The sequence below is a fragment of the Cygnus olor genome, chromosome 10 (genome assembly GCF_009769625.2).
Source record: "Cygnus olor isolate bCygOlo1 chromosome 10, bCygOlo1.pri.v2, whole genome shotgun sequence".
NCBI classification, from domain to species: domain Eukaryota; kingdom Metazoa; phylum Chordata; class Aves; order Anseriformes; family Anatidae; genus Cygnus; species Cygnus olor.
In genome coordinates, this window is record NC_049178.1 from 6,664,870 (window position 1) to 6,684,441 (window position 19,572).

Genomic DNA, 19,572 nt, shown 5'->3' on the forward strand with positions numbered 1-19,572 from the left:
ATCGAGAGCATCAGCTGCCTGCAGCGGGGAGAGCAGTGCCACCGGCTCGGAGCCAGCTGGGGCTCCTTGGCCCCGGGCAGGCCGGCAGGGCAGGGCTGGCTCTCCTTGCTGGCAGCATTCAGCCTGATGCAGCACCCCCCCAATCCAGGGAGGCAAATCGCCGGGCTTCGTATTTTTTTCACAAAGAAAACCTTTTTGGAGCTGCATTTGGCTTTGGGAGGGCAGTAACACACCAGGACCCAGCCTGCCAGCCCTGCACAGTGTTTCTCTGAGCACAGTGCACGCATGAAGGTGGAGTGACCCACAGGGAGGTGTCACCCCCAGCCTCCGCACGAGCTGGGAGGGAGGAAGGCTCCCCGCCCCCAACCCCCCCAATTCTCTGCCCTTTTCCTCTTTCCTTGTCCACGGTGCAGCGTGCTCAGCTCCTGGAGGGGGCCCAGCCTCCCCCGGGTGTCACCTGGCCCCGAATGGCTTGGGGTGAGGCTGGCCCTGCTCGGGGAGGGGACACAGGACCCCATCCAACTTCATGCCCTGCATCTTCAGGGCTCCTCTTTTTCTCCTGAGCATGGGGGTTTCTTCACGGTGCGCTCTTGCTTTTCCCAGCATCTCCTACCCGGGAAGCACGGAGCCTCCACCCTGGCATAGGGTGGGTGTCAGCAGGGAGGACCCCAGGTCAGCAGCCTCACAGGGCTGGCCAGGATTCACCCGTTTCCGGTGTAGGAGAGGCCTGGTGATGGCTTCCAGCTGCTAAAGTGCACCTCGCCTTCCTGCCGAGCGCCTGGGTGTGCTTCAAGGAAGCTGGGAAATGAGCGCCCCGCACACCCAGGAGACCGAGGCCTGCAGGCAGCACAATGGGAGGATGGGCTTGTCCAGAAACGGCCCCGAGCTGGGGGAAAGCTCAGGGCTCACCTCTGGAGCTGCCTCGTGCCACCGCCTCGCCACCGCCTCTGCTGCGGCAAGTGGTGAGTGTCCCGTCACTGCCCTGGCCGCCATGGGGAGGCAAGCAGGTCAGGGGCAGTGGGATGGAGCCCCTACAAATGAGCTGCTGACAAAGCTGCCTCCGACCCTGGGACTTGCTGTCATCCCCGGGGCCTTTCTGAGGGCCAGGACTTAGGAAATGGCCCCGTCAGTGCACTGGCGGTGGGGCGTTGGACAGTGAAGCCCCTGCTCCCAAAAGCCCTGCTAGGCTGCATCCGTTCCAGCACGTTAATTTGGAGCAGGGTTCAGTTTTGAAACTGATCTCCCAACTTCCCCCACTTGCTGCACTTTGGATCTCATCCTGGAGTGGCTTTGGAGAGCTCGGACTCAGGAGAGCCTGGATTACTTTCAGATGAAGCCAAACCAAACGTGCTCCAGGAATGCACCTAACACTCTCCAAGCGCTCGTGGGCGTCCGGCCTATGGGACCGGAGTAGGACCAAGAAGCTGGGAAAACCCTTGTAGATGTATAGCACATACGTTGCGGCCCTGGGCTGTGCTGGCCCTCGCAGCCAGCACAGTGCTGGTGCAGGCACGCAGGAGCCTGGGTCCGTCCAGATGAACACAACCTCCTTCTTTCCATGACACTTAGCCTTGGGAGCCCCTTGGGGAAAAGGGGTTTCCTTTGTGAATGCAGCACAGGAACAGCACCCGCACAGCGCCCTTCCCCGTCCCCAGCCCCCTGCGCAGCAGACACGTTTGGCAGAGGCATCCGATGAGCTGTTTCACTGTTCCACCCCTCTGAGGTATGCCTTGAGCCGAGAGAATGAAAAATTAAGGGGAAAAGCAGCGTCGCTTCTGATGACTTAAGGCGAGCCTTGCAGCCCTGTCTGCGCTGGAGCAGGGGCTGGAGCGGTGCGGGCGCCACTAGATGGCAATTGCCGCTCGCAGATCCGCGGGCCCAGCAGGCAGGATGGGGGCTGAGCAGGACACTCGGCACCGGGACAGATGGTCCTGGGGCTGCTTTTATGAATGGAGGCCGCCTCCGACCCACCCGGCACCCGGCTCCACCCTGCGCGCCCAGCTCCGCGCGCTGCAGCCGGTGCGGGGTGCGCCCGCAGCTTCTTGCCCGTGGGGTCCGCCGGGCTGCTCGGTGAGTAACGAAGGAACTTTTTAATTGCTCGTACGCTTGGCGGGGCCGGCTGGAATATTCGGCATTGTTTCTCCCTCCCGGTGGGACGAAACCGTGCTGCCATTTCCAGCTCAGAGCGGCTCCGGTGCGGAGCGGACAGCCGGAGCAGGCTTGACCCTGCGTAAATGAGCGCTTCTCTGGGCTTAAATTGGGCTTGGTGCACTTTATGTCTTTGTGCAGAGCGGCTTTTGAGTGATTAATCTTCTGCCAACTCCAAAACCGAGAGCAGAGAGTGTTCTGCCACTCGGCTTGCCATAGTGTGTATTGAAAAAGTTTTTGGTGATGATCTTTGTGGGCTCTTATCTGTTAACGCCTTAACGTGATCCCAGGAGTTATTTGGACTGTAAAGGTTTTATTTGTACCGTTAAGCTCTCGATCTCCAAAGTGATTTTTTGGGGGCTGTTTCACCTGGACACTGCTGGCAGGTTTATCCAAGCAGCTGCTCCCGTCTGGGGACTTCTCTGCCGGCCGGAGGCGGCTTTGTTGGATTCCCCCACCCCCAAATGAAAATCCATCTCTTGCCTTCAGGCAGCTGTGACAGCCTCGCAGAGGAGAAATGCCTCATTTCGGGCCATCTGATGGAGCAGGCAGGGAGGGAACAGAGCCGGAGGGACAGCGAGGGGGTGGCGGGGAGGTTTAGCCCCTGTCCTGTTGCCTCCGAGGGTCTCAGGACAGGGCTGGGGCTGGCCAAGGAGATGGGTGCTGCGGTGCGGCGGTCTGGTGACACTCGGTTTGAGGATGGCAAGGAGAAGGCTAAACACTTATGCACAGACACAAATAGCAAAGCACTCGATTGACTTAAATGAAAGCAGGGAGGGTTATTTCTTCCTGTCCTTTAAACAAGACCTCCACCAGTGCAAACTGACAGCGCGCAATGCCCTGTCCGGGGGAAATGATGCTTGTAATAAGCAGGCTTCGTTAGCCCAGCCGCCCCAGGTTACTGCCGTGGCTGATGGGCTGGTTGATGCCCAGAAGGACTCGCAGGGGGTGTGAGGCTGGAGGGCAGCACGAGATCCAGGAACCCAGTGCCTTTTGGATGCAGCCTCGTGCCCAAGGGAGGAGGGGAAAGTGCCGTGGGAGAAGTGCCCGTAGAAAACCAAATCCACCCAGAAAAACAACGCACTGAGAGAGGTGCAGGGACCGTTAGGAAGGGACTGATGGTACAGCGTGACTGAGAAGTGTGCCACCTGCTCCATCCGCTCCCAGCGGAGCCACTGCCATCCCCGCAGCACCCTGCGGGCAGTGCCCGGACAGCGGGAGGACAGCACTGTCGTAATGCCCCGACCACTGTGGTGCCCGGCATGCCGAAATCCACAGCTTGCAGTACGGTAATTGCTGGAGTGCATAAATGTCTCCTGCGGAGCTAAGGGCACTGAAAGTCCCCGAAAAACAAACAAACAGCCCTATGGTTTATCAGCCAGAGATGGTGAGATCAATTTGAAAACACAGATACCGCTGCTATAAGAAAATACGGGAAGCATTCATCCCTAATCTAATCTTGCCGAATTCCGCAAGGACGCAAGGCAGGGCTCATTCATTCACTCTGGGTCGTTGGTCAGGATTTAGACAGAAAACCCCCCAGGGCGTGTAGGGGGCAGTGCCCACTCGGGGTGGCCGCAGCCGCAGCAGAAGGTGCTGCTAAAGATGTTCTCGGCAGACCCCAGCCCCCCGGCCACGGGGGCTGGCAGCCCTTATCACAGGCGCGTGTTGCTGGCTTCCCCGCCGCCTGCTGTGCTCCTCTGACACCCGCTCGGGGACTGTTTACAGCACGGACAAGGATTTATTATAAACTGTGGCTGCCGGGCGCTCGGGGCTGCCTCTTCCTCCGTGTTTGCTCTGCTCCCACTGTGGCTGGGATTACAGCAAGGGGTGTCCCTGAGGGCACAGGGTAGCTAGGTCTCACAGGCTCTTGCAGCTACAGATGGCTGCTGAAAGCCAGCACGGCAAAGGTGTTGGGATGCACCGGCCGAAAAAACAGCCGGGATGGGGCAGGCGGGGGATGGGGACTGAGCCCCCCCCTTCCCCCCCCACACACTTTTTGAGGAGCCTTGCCATGGTCTGCACAGGAGGGCCAGGGACTGGGGTGCTCTGCACCCCTAGAGACATCACGCATTTGGGATATGCCCCAGACATTTGGGAATACCCCAAATGGCAGCTGTGAGAATCGGGCATCAGCTTGCAGCTGGCCACTGAGCCGCGGTGGCACACAGGGGCCTGCCCCTGCTCACTGCCCACAGGTGCGGGCATCACAGGATGGGCACACACGTGAATGTGCCATCGCCACGCTCGGTGACCCCGTGCAATCCTGGTACAGCCCCGGCGGAGCCGCGCCTGCAGTACCGGCACCACCATACCCAGACTGGCACGGCACGGCACGGCACGGCTGCTGCAGCACTCGTGGCAAGCCGGGCTGGGAGCCTGCCCAGGATGTGGTTTCCCTCAAACAATGCGGTTCGCAGGCACATGTCCGCGTGGGGTTATTGTTCTCATCCAGCACGCTGGCAGGCTGCCGCTTATTGTGTGCGGAAGCAACTTTGCTGCTCCCACCAGCGGGCTAAGGTTTATTTCCCTGTTTTCCAGGAGGAGATCACTGATGTCAGCTCATTTGGCCAGCGTGAGGAGGAAAAAAAAAAAAAAAAAAAAAAAAAAGAAGAAATAGACTTTCAGTTTCAATCTGTCCATTGTCGGTGGGGAGAAGTACTGTTCTTCCCACGCTGCCCCTGCTCAGAGCTGCGAGTGCCCTGGGACGTACCCTTGGCCACATGCAAAACTGTGGCCCTTCACTTTGCATCCCTCCTCCTCATCCTCGCTGGGACGCAGGCAGCAGTGTGCTGGAGCCAAGGGCAGACCCTGGGGGCTGCGTGGGGCTGCGAAGGGGCCCGAGGCTGGCAGGGCAGAGCCTTACAGCTGTAACTACCCAGCAGCTGCAACCGAGAGGCTCTGAGATGAAGCAGGCGACCATGCAGGCTGCTTCCATCCTCATTAAAATACTTTCTCTGGCCAATCCCCCCACGCCTGCTCAACCTCTTCCAGTTAGCACAGGAGGGCAAGGAGCAGGCCTACTTTTGATGAAAAGAAAACAATTTTTGAGCTGCCCAGTGCTGGGAGGCAGGGTGACAGCCCCATCTCTCTGAGGCGGGTGGCAGGGAATGGGAGTGACAGAGGAGCAGGTGCTCTGTGGCCAGCTCCTGCCTGAGCCCCGGCTTTGGAGCTGGGGGGACGCAGAGCAGCTCCTGGTGAGGCGCTGAGCATCCCTGCTCGAAGGGCTGAGGCAGTCAGGAAAAAAAACACAAGTGTGCTTTAGGGAGCAGGCAGGGGTTCTGCCAGATGCCACGGCAGCCTAAGGCTGCGGTGGGGTCTGCTTTGGGGGTGCTGGAGAAGACCTCAGCCCAGCCCGGAGCATGGGGGCTCCCTGCCTGCGGAGCTGGCCAGCTGCCTCTCGGCCTCCTGCCCGTGGAGTCCCGCTCACATCTGAGCCCGTGCCTGGCTCAGAAAGCTGGGAAAACGGCCCCGTGGCGGGGTGAGCCTCCGTATCGGGTGTCGGGCCATGTGGTGGGCAAGTGACAAGTGCTGGGCTCGGCCCCGTGCTGCGCCAGGGTGTGGGCAGCACCCGGGAATGCGGCTGTGCCCCAGGGGTCCTGAGGCTTGGGGGACCCAGCCCTGTGGGGGGTCTCAGCCCCCTTCGCCAGCTTTTAGGGCTGCTGGCCGTGTGTGACCCGGCTTACCAGGGGATTTATCTCACCCTGCCATTTGCAGGCAGCGCCTCAGCGCCCCACTGCCACCCCAGCTCTGCTTTCGGGGTCCCACTCCGTCAGCACTCATCCCAGCCCCCATGGAGGGCTCTGCTCCCACCCCTGGCTCCGGGGGAAGGCCGGGGGGGGCGGGGGGCCACGCCGGTGGCTTTGCCCCCACACGGGACAAGGCCGACAGCTGCCGCTGCGTGACAGCGCGGCGAGTGGGGCACAGCAGCTGCCGGGGCATCCATCACGCCCCGGGGAGGGCCGGAGGGCTGCGCCGAGCCCTGCCACTGGTGGACGTGGCCTCAGTGACAAGTACTGGGGCACCGCCGAGCACACGGCGCGCACCGCCGGCCAGGTGGAGCCGCGAGCGCCCACGAGAGCTGTGGGGAGGTGAAGGATGGGGGCATGGCGTGGCGGCAGCCATCCCATCCGCCTGCCCTTGCTGGCCGCTGGGTTTCACCCCGTTTCCCAGCCCAGGCGCCCAGGTCTAACCCCCCCCCCCCCCAGCTCCCCCAGCTGCTGGGGCCCCTCTGCAGCCCGCGGCTGGCCCCAGGCTGTAACTCAAGAAGGCGACGTCCTGAGCGCGGGGCTCTGGATTAACTGCCAGACAATCGGGGTCTGTGGGGCTGGCACTTGGCGGGGGATTGCTGCCGAGCTCTTGTTCGGCACGCTCCGTCCCTGGGGATGGAGCTGCTGCCGGGGCCCTTCCGCCCTGGAAATTTGCCTCTCTGGGCCATCGCTTTCACAAGCGAGCTTGTATTTTCTGTATGCTTCAGAGCACGCTGTAAACTGGAGGGATTTTCCTCTTCCTGGTGTTGCTCCATCTCCTGCAAGACCTTCTGCAGGACCCGGTCTCTGAAGGAAAAGCCCCCCCCAGTCCCGCAGCACCCAGAGCGTGGGAGCCCCGGGAAGGCATTACCCTGCTGAAATTCGCCTGGCCCGGCAGCCTGCCCTCATCAGCAGCTCCCTCTCCAAGCCCCGATAAAAACAGTCCCAGCTCAGGACAGTTGATTATTTAAAGCTGTCGGGAGTGTTTAATTTAGCCCTGGATTCATCACCCGCAGCTTGTTTCCATCCATGAGACACCCGCTCTCCCTCTCACAGTGTAAACTCTGCAGGGACCAGCTCCTCTCCTCCAGGAGAAATTTGGGGTTATGGGCTGGGGCTGCGCCCTCCCTGCCCTTTTCCAACCCCTTCGCCGCCAGGATGCTCCCGTTGGCACGAAGCTGCCGCTGGGTCTTGCAGTGCAGCAGACGAGGGACGTGCCACCCCCATGTCCCCGCTGCCTGGGGCTGTGCCCCGTGTCCCCAGGGAGGTGGCTGTGCCCTGGCTGCCACCCTCAGGGTCCTGGAGCCACCCTGGCAAATGTTCTGGGTCACGCAAGCATCCTCCGTTTATAGAAAGCTGCAGTTAGAGGCTGGCCTTTTCCCTGCTTCTCCAGCAACCCTGTGCATGCTGGTAAAATAAACCCCCTGCCAAATCCCGGGCACAACCTCTGGATGAGCCCTGGGGTGGCGGGGGGGAGGGTCTGGGAGGCCCTGAGAGCCCCAGACCTTGTCTGAAGGCACAGTCGAGTGCTCCTTCTTGTGGGAGAGAGGGAACAGGGCAGCTGGAGGTGCTCGGCTCCTGGGCTGTGTGGTTGCTCCTGCGCAGACCTGCAGAAAGCCCCCAGCCCTTGCACCTAAAGCCTCCATGCTCATTTAAAACCCTTCAACTGTGGGACTCAAAAGAGCTGAAAGCACAGCAAGAGTGTGGTTACCAGAGCTGCTGCAATGCAGGACATTCATGAGCAGGACAAGAAATGTCTCACTGTCCTGACCTGGGAGCAGCCAGCCCTGCCACCTGCCCCTCCAGGGCACACAGGGGGCAGCGAACGAGGCCGTGAGGTCCTGGATGCACCCGGGATGGGCAGGGGAAGGGGCCGGGGGGGCTTCCAGAAGCGTGCCTGGGTGTGGGGCAGCTCCCGTGTCCCTCCCCATGGCCGCCCCCTGCATTTCCCCAACCTTTCTCCCCTCGCAGCTGAAGGCAGCAGCACCGCAGCGGCACGATGGTGAGGACGGGGGCTCCCCGTGGCCGCAGGCTGCCGCTGGCTGCCCTCCTGCTCTGCGTCCTGCTGCCGCAGCCGGACACCGCCGGGGCGTGGAAGCAGCACGCCCCTCGCCTCCGTGTCACCTACAAAGGTAAGGGGAACGCGTCTCCGGAGGTGCTGGGCTGTGTTTTTCCAGCCTGGGCACGGGCAGGGTGACAGGGCAGGAGGGTGACGTGGCCACGGCGTCGCCATCACGCCGATGTCCCCCAGCAGCCCCCCTCTGCCCCATGTCCCCCTCACGAAGCCCGTCCCTCCTGTGCCACCCGCCTGAGTCCAGGTCAAGCAGCCATCTCCCTGTGCTTCCCGCTGCATCCCAGCTGCCTGTAATTATTTTGTGAGGGCTTCAGGGCAGGCTCTGTTTGTGTCGAGGGCTTGGAGCAGGGCCCCGGACAGCCTGGGGATGGGGTGGGCTTGCCATGGAGGTGGGAGATGGCCGGAGGCCTCTGGGTGCCACGGGGCATCCCTGGCAGCAATGGTCCTGCTGGTGGCCCAGCTCAGGAGCAGGTGTCAGGGCCAGGGTTTGGTCCGTCCTTGGAGAAGAGCTGGGAACATGGAGGGACTCTGCCTTCAAAGCCCCATGGCCAGACGTGCCAGCAGCTCTCCGGTCTTGGGCAGAGGCAGGAGAGGAAGCTCCCAGCATCAGGAGGGCTTGAGGACAATGGGAACTGCGGCAGGGGATGTGACTCAGGGACAGCAACGGGCAGGTTCAAGGACACAATGGCGCAAGGAGCTCAGGTTTAAAAAAACTTCAGAAAAAAAAAATCGAAATCAAATGAAAGGACCTCTGAGAGCCCGCCTGCCTCACGTCAGGCCCCAGCATGGGGGAGGCAGGGGGGCAGTGGGGGAAGACGCAAGCAGCCTGCGAGGAGGAAATGACAGCAACGGAGGCTGTGGGAGCGGAGGAAGGATGGGGCACGGGGCGCGGGGCCAGGAGCGGCGCTGGTGGCTTCCACCCTGCTGGGGAGGGGGCTTGGCCGTGCAAGAGGCGACCGTGGGGTCACAACGGACAGCCCCGCTGCTGGCCAGGGCTGAGCCTCTCTGCTGCCCTGCCGCAGCCCCAGGATGCCTACTGCTGCACTGACCGGGGCTGGCACAGCTGGGGGCTGGCAAACGGGGCTTCTGCTGGGCTCTGGTCCCCTGCCGCTGCTGGTGGCAGGGCCAGAAGCTGCTGCATTTGGTGGCACGGGGGCTTGGTGGGTCACCGGCACTGAAGACGTCTCCGGTGCAGCTCTTATCAGCCCGCGGCAGCGAGGGGATGGAAACCCCTCAGAGACTCAGAGCCTGGCTTCCCCTGGGCTGTGGGGATGTCCTGTGGGGCCGGCTCTTCCTTGCGCCCGGTGCAGCCGGGCGGTGACCCCAGGAAGCCCCGGGTCACCCCGCTCTGAGGGTGCAGCCGCAAAGGTAGCGGACGGGACAGGGCTTTCGCAGTGGTCTTGACAGCAAGGAAAAACACGCTGGCCTTGGGAGATAATGAGCACAAAGGAGAGGATGTTTCTCACCCATCGTCTCAGCCACTGTGCCGGCGGGATGTGGGGGTGCCAGCCCCGTCCTCTCTGAGGACCCCAGCAACAACGGCAAGGGCAGGGAGGGGAATGCAGCTGCTGATCCCGTTCACCTTGGAAATCCCTGCCCCAGGCCCAGGCAGGTACTGGTGCCTGCAGCATGCGGCCGGCATCTCCTTCCTTGCCATTTCCATCTCCCGGCTGCTTCGGACGGAGCTGTGCCCACACGGGTCCAGCAGGGACTTCCCTCGCTTAGCTCGCAGCAAACTGCCCCAGCCCACAGCCCACGTAGCCCAGGGCCGTGCAGGGAGGGACAGCTCCCTGACGGCTGCCCTTCCTCCCACCTCATGCTCCTCAGACCTGCTGAAATCCAACAGCTCCCGCCTCTTGCTGACCTCAGGGGACGGGCTGGGTTTCCAAGCCCTCCTGCTGGATGAAGACAGGGCCTGGCTGATGGTGGGAGCCAAAAACCACATCTTCCTGCTCCATCTCGACCATCCTGGCAGAGAGCCCGAGAAGGTCAGTGCTGGGCAGGGGATGCAGTTGTGGTCCTGGGCCAGGCTGCCTGCTTTCTCCAGGGGCAGCTCTGGCACCCAGGGCCACGTCCCCTGAAGTTGTCCCAAACATGTGCTGCTGCCCATGCCTCGGGCGCTTCTGTCGCAGATCTTCTGGCCAGCCTCCAGGGAGCAGGTTGAACATTGCCGGCTGGCGGGGAAGGACATAGAGGTAAGCAGGGCCGGGAGTCCCCAGCTTGGGGCTTTTTGTGCCTCGGCGCAGGTACTCAGCACCCAGACACCCCAAACTGTGGGGCATGCGTGGCACGTGGGGGGCTGCCTGCAAGCGCGCCAGCTTGGGTCCTCCCTGCCAACAACCATCTCCCTCCCCTTGGGCAGACCGAGTGTGCCAACTTCATCCGCCTCCTGCAGCCCTACAACAGCAGCCACGTGTTTGCCTGCGGGACGGGCTCCTACCAGCCCGTCTGTGCCTTCGTCCAGCTGGGAGCCCGGGGCAAGGTGAGCGGCACCCGGTGAGCTGCAGCCCCGCTGCAGAGGGACCCAGTGCCCTTGATGCTCCCTTGTCCATCGGCTGGCAGAGCTGACATCTCCCCCTGGGCTCTGGCAGGGTGTCGGGGCCCCCCTGATGCGGCTGGTGACCCACTCCCTGCAGTCGGGGCGAGGACGGTGCCCGTACAGCCCCCGCCAACCCTTCACCGCGCTCCTTGTCGGTAAGGGCTGGGGGAGCAGGGAGCTGGGGCTCCCTGGGGACGTGGCATGCGGGGGTCCCACGGCTGCACCCCCAGCTCCTCCACACGCCCCCCCCCCCCCCCCCCCCCCATCCCCCCCCCCCCGCTGACCCCACAGATGGGGAGATGTATTCGGGCACCTCCAGCGACTTCATGGGCAGCAGCGCCGCCTTCTTCCGGACCTGGGTGCGCGGGGCCGAGCAGAGCTACATCCGCACGGAGCAGAACCAGGACCACTGGCTGCACGGTACGAGAGGGACCATGCTTGGCACGGTGCCCTGGTCCCATCTCCTCCCCCGTGGTGGGGGGCACACCTGCACAGGGAGCCGCAGGCACGGGGCGATAGCATGTCGTCGCTTCCAGAGCCTGCGTTTGTGGGTGTCTTCGCCATCCCCGACACCTACAACCCGCACGACGACAAGGTCTACGTCTTCTTCCGCGAGACGGCGCTGGAGGCTGGGCAGTGGGACAGGCGGCACATCCATGCTAGGGTGGCCCGGGTCTGCAAGGTCAGTGGGCTAAGGCTGGTGCGCCACAGCTGGGATCACACAAGGCAAGCTTTGCCACCGTGCCAGGAGTGCTGCCTTGTGAAAAGCCATTGTCCCTTTGTTAGGGTTGGGCCAGGGGACCTCCAGCGGGCCCTTCCAACCTTAACCATCGTGTGCTGGTTTGGTGAGCAGGAGCCTGGTTCCCACCTCTGCCTGTGCTTTGCAGCATAGCAGTGAGAAAGCCCCAAGTCCCCTGCCCCACTCGGTGGCTCCCCAGGCACCTTCCCACCCCCGGGCACCCCACAGAGGGGGAAGAAGCAAGGCTGGGGCTGTCACTGCGGGGGACTCAGGTGTCCCGCTGCAGGGACTGCCGTAGGGGTGGCTTGGTGGGGCTGGTGTGGGTGCAGCTCTCGTTGCCCGGCAGAACGACGTCGGAGGGAAGCGCAGCCTCATCAACCGCTGGAGCACATTCCTCAAGGCCCGCTTGGTGTGCTCCATCCCGGGGCCGCAGGGCACCCAGACGCACTTTGACCAGCTGGGTGAGTGGCAGCCTGCCCCAGCTGCCCGGCCGGGAAAGCCCCCCTGCACCTCTGGCTCCAGCTCCACCTCTCTCTTTGCAGAGGATGTTTTCCTCCTCCGCACCCGGGACCCTCAGAATCCCCTCATCTTCGGCCTCTTCACGGTCTCCAGGTGAGCCCGTGCCCAGGCACGGGGCAGCCCAGCACCCCCCCCCCCCCCAGCCCCTCGCCGCAGCTGCCTGCGGCGGAGCAGGGACGCTGACGGCTGCCCCGCAGCGGTGTCTTCAGCGGCTCCGCGGTGTGCGTCTATGCCATGGCTGCCATCAGAGCGGCCTTCAGCGGCCCCTTCGCGCACAAGGAGGGCTTCGACTACCGCTGGGTGGAATACAAGGGACGTGTCCCCTACCCCAGGCCCGGCACGGTAAGGAGCCGGGAGGGCAGCGGGTGGCGGCAGGAGGGGCCGGCCTGGCAGTGACCCAGCCCCTCGTGTCGCCTCAGTGCCCCAGTGAGACGTACGACCCCCTCCTGCGCTCCACCAAGGACTTCCCCGACGAGGTGATCAGCTTCGTGCGCTCCCACCAGCTGATGTGGGAGCCCGTGCAGCCGCAGGGCCGCCAGCCCGTCCTGGTGAGGGTCAACGTTCCCTACCGGCTGCGGCGGCTGCTGGTGCACCGGCTGGAGACGGAGAGCCGGCACTACGACGTGCTCTTCCTCGGCACGGGTAAGGCCTCAGCCCAGCTCTGGGGCCGGGGTCGTCACACGGTGGCTGGGCGGCAGGAGTGTCCCCCCAGCCCCGGGGAGCCCGGCCCCGCCAGCTCCTTCTCCCGCTGTGTTTGGCAGATGAGGGTAAGGTTCTGAAGGTGGGGCTGGCCAGTGCGGGGAGCCACGGCACCGAGGTGATTAACCTGGAGGAGATCAGCGTCTCTAAGGTACAGCAGAGAGTGGGAGCGGGAGGAGGTGGGACCAGGGACCCCAGCCCTCAGCCTCGCTGGAACCTCTTCTTCTCTTCCAGGCACCTTCTCCCATCCTGGACATGAAGTTGTCACCGAAGCGGGTGAGTCCTCCCTCACACTGGTACCTGAAGGGACGGGGTACTCGCTCCATCCTCAGCATCCCTTGGCCCCAGGGCTTGCATGTGGCAGGGTCCTGCTCCCACCAAGCAGGCTGCTGGTGACTGGCTCTGTCCCGCTGTCCCCATACCTCCCAGCAGCCTCAGCCCGGCACGGTGCTGAGCGCTGCCATTCTGCTTGCCCGAGCAGCAGGAGCTGTTGGTGAGCAGCACCCACGGGCTGCTCCAGCTCGCCCTGTACCGCTGCGAGCTCTATGGCAAAACCTGCACGGACTGCTGCCTGGCCAGGGACCCCTACTGCACCTGGGACGGCAAGACCTGCGCCCCACACCTGCTCACAGAGAAGAGGTGAGCACCCGCTGGGGCCAGCCCTGCGCAGGGGCAGCCTACAGACAGTGGCGGGTGCCACCACTTGGGTGCCGCCATGGTCCTGTCCACCCTCCCACAGGCGTGCCCGGTGCCAGGACGTGCTGAAGCCCGATGTGCTCAGCCAGTGCCAGGATACGGCAGAAGGTGAGCACCAGCCCCAGGGTGATGCTGGGATGAGTGGGCAGCAGGGCACCGGGAAAGCCCCCAGCGCCCTCTGTCATTGTCCCTGCACTGGGTGCCGTGCGCTGACCCTGTCCCATCCCCGTGCAGGGACAGCGGTGGCCACGGAGAAGCTGGTTTTCGGCGTGGAGAAGAACTCCACCTTCCTCGAGTGCCTGGCGCGCTCCCCGCAGACGACGATCCGGTGGCTGGCGTGGCGCGGCGAGGGGTCGGGGCTGAACGAGGTGCGGGGACAGCAGGGAGGGGACGCGGGGCGGTTCGGGGACGGTGAACTGACTCTTTCCATGCACCAGATCAGGACCGGTGGCCACTTCGTGGTGCTGGAGCAGGGGCTGCTGATCCGCCAGCTGGGCAGGGAGGATGCCGGCACCTATGAGTGCCAGGCCGTGGAGCGCTCCTTCTCCCGGCCCCTCACTCGCTACAACCTCCGCATCATCCAGCACGAAGCGATGGAGGTGCCGCCGTACCGACGCAGCAAGGGGGTCGAGGGTCCCCGGACGGACCCGCGAGCCTTGGGGGCACCAGGCACCAGCCTCGACACCTACTGCAATGCCCTGTGGCACCAGGAAAGGCAGCGGCAGAAAGCCTGGCACCAGAAGTGGCAACACCGGTCCCCGGAGAGCAAGAGCAGCCGCGTGCGCAGGCAACCCCAGCCGCTGTAAGGGCGAGCCGGGGCCACCTGCTCTCTCTCTCGGCCCTTCTCGCAGGCGGGTGCCAGCTTCAGGACCGCTCCGCGCGTCCAACTGCAGGAACCGCTGCGCTGCGACTACCTCAAGCCACGCCGGGCCCCTCCGCCTCTGCGCGCACCCCAGGGTGCACGACAGGGTGAGGGCGCACGGCCTGGACCAGCTCTCCCAGACACAAAGCCTTGTGAGCCCTGCAGAGTATTTATTCTCCTCAGTTTTCTCCAGCCCTTAGGGATGATGGTTATTAGCAGCAATTATGAAGATGGGGGGGATGGGGGGGGGTGGGAATGGAAACAAACCATGCTCACGCGTGGTCTCCAGCACCTGGCCATGGTCACACGTCCCCGGACCCGGTGTCGTCCCCAACGCCTGCACCCAGCCCCACCCACCCCAGCCCAGGCTGCTTTTACAAATTCCAAAGACAGAAGCAGGCAGTTATACCAACTTACAATTTATTATTTTTTAAAAAAATGACATGAAACACAAGTAAAAATAAATACATCATATAAACAACAAATTGTTCAAAGTCTCTGCTCTGGGAGATCAGGCAAGCACGTCCCGTTCGACAGAGAGAAGAGGGAAGCACATGATCATGCGTGGGGCACCGACCCACCCACCCTGCTAGAGATACTCCTCTTTCCAACCACAAGAAGACCGTCCACAAACTAAGGCGGTAGTAAAAAAAAAAAAAAAAAAAAAAAAAAAAAGCAATAATAATAACAACCCCAAAACAACAGAAAAAAACAAAATGAGACTCATCGATGGATTCATTCAGGCTCCCCCTGCATGCGTGGATCTGCCGGAGGCTCCAGATCCAAGCCGGATGCCACTGACATGGAAGCCGCGGCTGTCGCCCCTTGGAAGGGACCGTGTTCTCCACTCGAGTCGCAAGGAGCCATCATCCCCACTGAAATCTAGCTGGACTACGTTCCCCTTGAGACCTCTCCCCCACCCCAACCCTCCCTCCCAGTCCTCCCAAGCCCGGATTAACAAAATTCATCTGAGCGCGGCACGGAACACCAGTCGCGAAGGCGTTTGCTGTACTTGTCCCTTTTGGCCTGGAGGCCATCCACAAACCGAGAGCGATTTTCTTGGGTTCAGCCGTACACTGACATCATTAAGCCGAACTATAACATCATTTCTAGTGAAGCCCCTTTGCTTGCTGCAATATCTTCCTTTCTGTGCCTACCTATATCCACCCCACCGGCATCCCAGCAGATCCTGTCCTGCGTGAGCTGCTCTGGGATGCATTGCCCCCACCCCACCCCGTCCATGGGCCAACCCCTCTCTGCTGGGACTGGGGCACCCCAGGTCTTCCTCAGCTTCCAAAAAACTTTGGCAGAGTGTCCCGCACTGCTGTCCTCAACACCACCACCCGCAGCCCTGCTGCGCGCCGGCAGCCGCTTCCAGCCGGTCATTTGGAGACAGAAATTCAGCAGCAAAAAACAAAAAAAGGAAGATCTAACCCATGAGGGGAAAGCCCCTGTTCCAGGACAGGACCCTCTGCAGCAGAACCACACGTCAGGGGTGGGAGAAGGGTGGGGAGGGGAGAGGAGACCCATGAGAGAGGAGATGTAAGAGCTCGGAGAGACCCCCTGATGCAGGAACGCCCCAGATGATCCCCACGCCTGCCCATGGAGAGCTAGGAGCAGCCCCAGGGCCCCACGGCCAGGGGCAGCAGCCACCTCTCAGCCAAGGCTCTGAGGGGTGCAGGGGACCTGTCCCCTCTCCACAAGGGTGCCGTGGGCTGGCAGGGAGCAGGAGGGGACACGGGGCCCTGCTGTGCTCGGATGGGCAGCGGGGGCTCACGGCAGGCACTTGGCAAGCGGGGCGCCCGGTGCTTGTCACAGGGAGGCCACCAGCAGAGTGGCCACCCGGGGGCACCCAGCCTGCTCCCTGCAGGCTACGGCCACCTCCAGCACCCACGGGTGTGCCAGGGACATCTCCATGCTTTGTCGCAGCACAGGGCTGCAGAAAAGCCCCGTTGGGAGGCTTCCCCCCGAGGAACTTGGCTATACTGAGCAGCGCCACGGAGCTGGGCTGCAGCAGGGTGCTGGTGCCAGTCTGCTCCCACTCCGGCCTCCTCCGGGTCCTGCTCACAAGCCCGCAGGTCTCACCCCTTGCTACTCTCGACAAGGAAAGCCCTCGCCTCTGACCCGTTCCCCCAAATCCACCGGCAATCTGACAGCCTCACAGGGATGCAACGGACATCTGGGCAAACTCGTAATACAATCAGTGTCACAGGATTGTGCATGAGGTGGACACACAGAGCACAGGAGGGCATGACTCACAGATGCAGCACTGTCAAGTCTTTGGAGAAACTTGCATGAACACCATCAGTTAATTTGCTTTGTTACTTTTGTGGGGGGGTTTGATTTTTATTTCCATGGTGCATCCAAAGACAAGTTGTCCAGCAGTTTGCTCAGAACCCCTCGGTTTTCAACTCCTAGGATATGTTAAAGAAGAAAGCACTATTTTAATGTTTGTCTTTTTTTAAAAAAATAATTAAAATAATTTGCATAGCTAAACTGTTGATCTAAGGCTTCTATGAATGGTGTGGTTATGTTCGACAGACAATGTCCATTCAACAGAGAAAGACACTAGGAAAGCCCCATAACGTTTTTTTATTATGTCGTTGTAACACACGTGCACACACACACACCCTTGCTCTCTCTTTCTCTCTCAAGAGGGGAGGTCTCCGGCTCACCCTGTGGTGGAGGACGACAGGACATCCTGCCCTTCCCTAGCTGGTCCCAGCAAACACCAGCAACTGCTGCTTTCGCAGCAGGCCCTTAGAAGCTGCCCCTGCTCCAAGATCCCAGCCCTGCTCCGGGGCAGTCCCCCACGGCGAGCACAGACCCGGCCTGGTGACGGCCAGATGGGACAAAGAGGGTCCCGGACTCCAGCTCCCCATCCTGGTGCATTCACACCCACACACACACATCCAGATGTGCTCACGGGACCTGCGCAGAGCCACCTCTCCTCCGGAGCCCTGGCACAGAGGTGAGCAGCCTGCGTGCTCGCCGTCAGTGCCAGGGCCAGCCCTTCCTCACGCCCTCCTCCTCCTCACCGGGAACAAGCACAAGAAGCTCCCACATGTGCTCCTCCACCTGCCCCGACACGGCGAGGGGACTCCGTCCTCCCTCCAGCTGCTCCCCAGCAGCAGAGGGGACGCTCCTGGGGGTCACTGCAGCGTGCTACAGGGAGCCGCCGCGGCTGCTCCTGCCCCTGGGCTCTGCTCGGGGCAGCTGGCTGCTTCTCCCCACACAGACAACCCGACGAGCAACCACTGCAGGATGGAGGACAGCATTTTATTATTTTTTTAATATGGAAATTAATTTAAAAATCGAAGGAAAGAGCCCCCCAAAGAATAAATATTATGCCTTCACGTAATAAATTAAGGTAGAGGTTCTGTGCAGGGGGAAGTTGCTCCAATCAGAGTCACCAGCAATGGGCACTGGGGCCAGAACCACGTCCCTTCCCAACCTTCTCCACTGCCTGGTGCTGTTCAGAAGCAGCAGCAAGCCCAGCGACCCCTGGATCCACTGGGCCACAGCGGGGCGAGACACGGCCTTCGCACAGCGTGGCGGGGCCGCGGAGCTGGGGGAGTCACCAGGATTCCCCTCCAGCAGCCACCACCAGGTCTGGCATGGCTCCGCTGCTCCGGCAGCAGCCCCACGGGATTGACCTACCTTGGATGGGACCCACGACAAGGGCCCAGGGAGCCCTCACACTAGTTTCATGTGAATTTGACAGAGGTTGACAAATTGTTTGTGGGGTGATTTTTTTTTCTTTTTTTCTTTTTTTTTTTTTTAAAAAAACATCAATCCCTCCGCCCCCCCAACACACACAATGTAGAAGTCCCCCCACTCCCTCCCGAGTAAAAATGCTTTGTCCCCAACCTCTGCTGGAGTCACTGCCCCCTGGCCCACACCTCCCCAAGTGAGAGAAGTTCACAGATAAGGCAGTTCGTGTGAGAAGGAGCTCAGCCCTGCCAGCGGTCAAGCCCGTGCCTCCAGGCCTGAGAAGGGCAGTGACTCACGGCACCAAGCCTCCCCCTTTCAGACAAGACAGAACAGAGACAGACAGACAGACAGAGCGTGGGAGGGAGGCACTCCTATAGTTTGCATTACTGCTTCCCTCCTCCCCTGGCTCTCGCTCCCCCTGGCCCTCGCAGGTCCGCTCTATGCCCCCCACCCAGCTCCCAGCACAATTCAGATCCTTGACAGCTAAAAAAAAACAACAAAACAAAACGAAAAGAAAACAAACACCACGCCACACCCTTCACATCCTTCTCCACCCACTGCTGTGGCCCAGAGGGGAAATCCTGACTCCCAAGAAGGTCCTGCAACTTTTTGCCTCCTGGTGGAGCTGAGACCGGGCAGGAGCCAGGCCCATTATTTCCCTGTGATCTCTATAACATCGTCGTCTTTGTCCTCGTCATTAGAGCTGCATCCCACCTCTGGGACCTCCTGGGGTTCAAACTGAGGCACCTGGGACCGAAGGAGGCCCCCGGCCGGGTAGCCCGAGTGAGGGGACATGTAGCCAGGGTAGGCAGATGCCATGCTCCTGGGAAGGCTGCTAGGCAAGATGGGGGCTGGGAAAGGAGCAAACATCCTGGGCTCGGGCAGGAGTGACTGCGTGAAGGGAAGCGAGTAACTGGGCAGCACCCCCGTCAGAGAAGGGTTTAGCATGAACGAGGGGACGCTGGCGGTGACTGAGGTAGCAGCAGAAGAGCTGGCGGTGCCGGCTGTCAGCAGAGGGTCAGTAGTCACAGGGAACACCAGATGAGGGTCTGGGAGTAAATTGGGCAGCTGGTAGTAAGAGGACCCAGTGCCCATGTACAAGGAGTTTCCTGGCTGGGAGGCAAATGGATGGGTTAGGTTGTGGTTTAAAGAGACAGGAGGCATGGCGAACCCACCAGAGACAGGGTACCCGTGTTCATACGGCTGCACGGATGATGGCAACTGGCGCTTTTTCTGCTGCCTGAGGGCTTGCTCCTCCGGAGCCGACGGCGAGCTTGACTTGCGCTTGTTGCCCCGTAAGTCCAACACCGAGTGGGCATCAACGTGCTGGCTGGTGGCCGGCAAGGCTGAAGACACGGAGGGAGCCATGCAGTGAATCCCAGCACGCTGCTCGGCTCCTCGAGCTGCTAAGCCAGGCGCGTTGTCCGTGCGGGCAGGGTGGCCTTGCGCAGCATTGGTGCTGGGAGAGCTGTGCCGGGACTCCCGGGCTGCCGCTGCCTCTGCGTACTGCTGCAGCTCGCTGATGATCTCGGGGCTGTCGGGGGATATGGGCCGAGTGAGCTCCTCCGCGCTGGGGAGCTGTGGGGATGAGGCACTGTGACTGCCGTTGCTCGCAGACTCCAGCGACGAGCTCTGGGAGCCTGGAAACAAGGAGATGGAAGAGGTGAAAGACAGCCTTGGAGAAAAAGCTGGGGGCTGAGACGCAGTAATGGAGAGAAACGTGTGGATATCATGGGAAGATCGTGGGTCAGCTCTGAACACGGGACCAATGGAAGGCAGCCAGGCAACAGCACATCCCGGACACTTGGGCAGGAAAGCATGTGAGCAAGCCCC

General features: G+C 61.9%; 2 protein-coding genes across 8 annotated transcripts in view; one reads left to right on the top strand and one right to left on the bottom strand.

The window, feature by feature from the left end:
* Positions 1 to 1,520: 1,520 nt before the first annotated feature.
* On the top strand, positions 1,521 to 14,413 carry LOC121075378 (semaphorin-3D-like). Of its 3 annotated transcripts, none has more exons than XM_040568550.1 (18): positions 1,521 to 1,723; positions 7,869 to 8,029; positions 9,799 to 9,959; positions 10,104 to 10,166; positions 10,334 to 10,453; positions 10,563 to 10,665; positions 10,802 to 10,930; positions 11,047 to 11,192; positions 11,596 to 11,710; positions 11,792 to 11,861; positions 11,966 to 12,110; positions 12,188 to 12,410; positions 12,530 to 12,618; positions 12,702 to 12,743; positions 12,949 to 13,106; positions 13,207 to 13,271; positions 13,398 to 13,531; positions 13,601 to 14,413. In XM_040568550.1, exons 2-18 carry the CDS (start codon positions 7,897 to 7,899, stop codon positions 13,967 to 13,969), a joined length of 2,265 nt encoding a protein of 754 aa, XP_040424484.1. In that variant the 5' UTR covers positions 1,521 to 1,723; positions 7,869 to 7,896; the 3' UTR covers positions 13,970 to 14,413. The 3 variants fall into 3 exon arrangements, with proteins under 3 accessions (XP_040424484.1, XP_040424483.1, XP_040424485.1); XM_040568549.1 differs by lacking the exon at positions 1,521 to 1,723 and adding an exon at positions 1,811 to 2,070 and having other exon boundaries at positions 9,818 to 9,959; XM_040568551.1 differs by lacking the exon at positions 1,521 to 1,723 and adding an exon at positions 1,941 to 2,070.
* Positions 14,414 to 14,435: 22 nt separating this feature from the next.
* The window catches only part of RAD54L2 (RAD54 like 2), a 61,629-nt gene continuing 56,492 nt past the window's right edge, over positions 14,436 to 19,572 (bottom strand). For 4 of the 5 annotated variants that reach the window (XM_040568544.1, XM_040568546.1, XM_040568545.1 and 1 more), the window contains one exon: positions 16,298 to 19,379. In XM_040568544.1, the coding sequence (XP_040424478.1) occupies positions 18,391 to 19,379 (989 nt within the window). In that variant the 3' untranslated portion in view covers positions 16,298 to 18,390. Of the gene's footprint in view, positions 19,380 to 19,572 lie in introns of all 5 variants that reach the window. The other variant, XM_040568548.1, reaches the window with a different exon arrangement.

Excerpts from the sequence above, each read along its gene's own strand:
- LOC121075378 (XM_040568549.1), top strand. The coding sequence starts at position 1,849 with ATGGCAATTGCCGCTCGCAGATCCGCGGGCCCAGCAGGCAGGATGGGG. Across the intron at positions 9,960-10,103 it reads CTGGCAGAGAGCCCGAGAAG|ATCTTCTGGCCAGCCTCCAG; the intron begins GTCAGTGCTGGG and ends CTTCTGTCGCAG. Across the intron at positions 11,862-11,965 it reads GGCCTCTTCACGGTCTCCAG|CGGTGTCTTCAGCGGCTCCG; the intron begins GTGAGCCCGTGC and ends GCTGCCCCGCAG.